The 2,400-nt window shown below is 50.8% G+C and overlaps 1 protein-coding gene across 1 annotated transcript; it reads left to right on the top strand.

The window, feature by feature from the left end:
• The first annotated feature begins 1,233 nt into the window (after nt 1-1,233).
• On the top strand, nt 1,234-2,184 carry LOC122733509 (olfactory receptor 1P1-like). The gene has a single exon (XM_043973951.1). The coding sequence runs from the start codon at nt 1,234-1,236 to the stop codon at nt 2,182-2,184; it is 951 nt and encodes a 316-aa protein (XP_043829886.1).
• The last annotated feature ends 216 nt before the right edge of the window (nt 2,185-2,400 follow it).

Raw genomic sequence — 2,400 nt, 5'->3', positions numbered from 1 at the left:
TCTACAACATCTCAAACACATGACTGACCATTCAACCTTCACCTGGCACGCCACTGACAGGGAGCTCACTACCTCCTCAGGCTCAGACAGAGGAAGGTATATGCCCAGGGTCACACAGCAAGTTAAGGACAGAGATAAGATTTCAAATTCAAGCCTGCTTGACTTCCAGGCTGGGGTTCAGTCTAACACCTTCATTTTGCATGTGGGTGTTCTGGGGGTGAAGAGGTTTGAATCAGTCTTGTAGGAAAAAAGCTTTACTAGGGAGTGGGGAAGGGTCCTGCTCACTCAGTTGTTTAACTCAATTAGTAACACAACACTCCCCTTTTCCTCTGCCCTGGCGTCTTTCCACAGGATCTCAGGTAGGCCGGAGCCCAGACCAAGCCTCAGAGGGATTTGGCTCAGGGCCAGAGAGGAGCCGGACCAAGAGGCAGAAAGAGTGAAAGGGAAAGAGAGCAGGGAGAAACTGGCTACTCCTTGTTGTCACTGTCACTGTAGGGTCTGCAAAGCCCTTTCCAAATATGATCTCTTTGGAGCCTCACAACAACCTGAGGAAACAGGCTGAGAGAAATGAAGTGTTATCTGTGGCAGAATTTGAACCCAGGTCTGACTCCAAGCCAAGATTATTCCATCTAGTGACCTGCCTGGCTGCCTCAAGCATCTCTGGTGATTTGTTTATTCATCTATCCAACTACGCCTCCATTCATCTATGCATCCATCCATCCAGTTAGAAAAAAATGTGAAAAGTGATGGAAGATGTGCAACAAATTGGTGGGGGTAGGGAGGTAGAGTAGGGAAGGACTAGAACGAAGAGGTGGAGAATACTTCCTGAAGGTGGTAGCACCTGATTTGAGTATTAAAAGACAGATGGAGACGGATAAAGACTCTGTGTGTATGTCTGTGTGTGTGTGTGTGTGTGTGTGTGTGTGTGTGTGTGCACATGCACATGTGATCTCAGACAAATTCCTTCTCCTCTCAGGCCCTCTGTTTCCCCTTGCATTAAATGAGTGAGTTGGGCTTCCTGGTGTTTAAGGTACCTACCAGCTCTAACACTCTGTAAGTCTCTAAGCTATCACAGCTCAGTAAGGGAAAGCACCAAATTTTACTTAGGGGTTAATGCCTTTCAAAATTGCTCTCAATTGTCTCTCATTCAGGAAGGAAATTCATTCACCGTAAAGGGGATTGGATTCAATGATCTCAACTAGTTAATGATTCCATGAATTTCCTACCAAACTTATGGATGAAGGCAACCAAAGCCACCGCTTTGAGTTCATCCTCCAGGGACTTTCAGAGCAATCAGCCCATCGATGGATCTTGTTTGCCCTCTTCTTCTGGCTTTATCTGGTCGCTTTGATCGGGAACTTGCTCATCTCCATGGCCATTCTGCTGGATGCCCATCTGCACAAACCCATGTATTTCTTCCTCGCCCATCTCTCTCTAGCTGATGCCTGCTTTGTCTCCACGACAGTGCCCAATCTACTGGTGAGCATCGGAACTCATGACAGAAGCATCTCTTACCCCAGCTGTATGACGCAGCTCTACTTCTTCCTGACCTTTGGTGACCTAGACATCTCCCTCTTGGCCGTGATGGCCTATGATCGTCATGTGGCCATCTGCCACCCACTGCACTATGCTACAGCCCTGGGCCCCACGCAATGTGCCTTCCTGGTGGCCCTCTGCTGGGTACTGACCAGTCTGGTGGCCCTCACCCACACTCTGCTCATGGCTCAGGTCTCCTTCTGCACGGCCAAAACCGTCCCAGGCTTTTTCTGTGACCTGGGGCCACTGATGCAGGTGGCATGCTCCAACACACAGGCTAATGTGTTGGTGCTGCTCACCCTGGGGGGGGCTGTCATCCTTGTCCCCTTTACCCTCATTCTGGTCTCTTATGCCCACATTGCCCTGGCCATCTTCAGGACCCCATCTGCCCAGGGGAGGCGCAAGGCCTTCTCCACCTGTGGCTCCCACCTCACCGTGGTCTTCCTGTTCTTTGGGACAGTGATTCGGGCATATCTGTGCCCCACAGACCCTGGCTCAGCTGTGGCAGGGGACACAGTGGCCATTGTCATGTACACGGTTATCACACCCACAGTGAACCCCTTCATCTACAGCCTAAGGAACCATGATATGCAGGTAGCTCTGGCCAGGCTCATCCGAGGAAATACCCAGCGACGAAAAACAAAGTAGTTCAATCGGGGGCAGTCTGGGAGGAAGGTAAGGCACAGGCAGCTAGGGAGATCAGGAAAGGCTTCCTGCAGATGCCTGAGCTGCATCTTAAGGAAGAGAGGGGTTCCAGAACAGGAGGGGAGGAGGGTTGGCATGCTAGGCAGGGAGGAGAGCCACTGCAAAGACATGGAGATGGGAGATGGCAGCTATGTACGGCTCAGAGAGAGCAGGTACAGT

Source organism: Dromiciops gliroides, chromosome X (genome assembly GCF_019393635.1).
Source record: "Dromiciops gliroides isolate mDroGli1 chromosome X, mDroGli1.pri, whole genome shotgun sequence".
NCBI classification, from domain to species: domain Eukaryota; kingdom Metazoa; phylum Chordata; class Mammalia; order Microbiotheria; family Microbiotheriidae; genus Dromiciops; species Dromiciops gliroides.
Note: the sequence above shows the minus strand (reverse complement) of the source record. Positions and strands in the feature narration are given on the sequence as shown.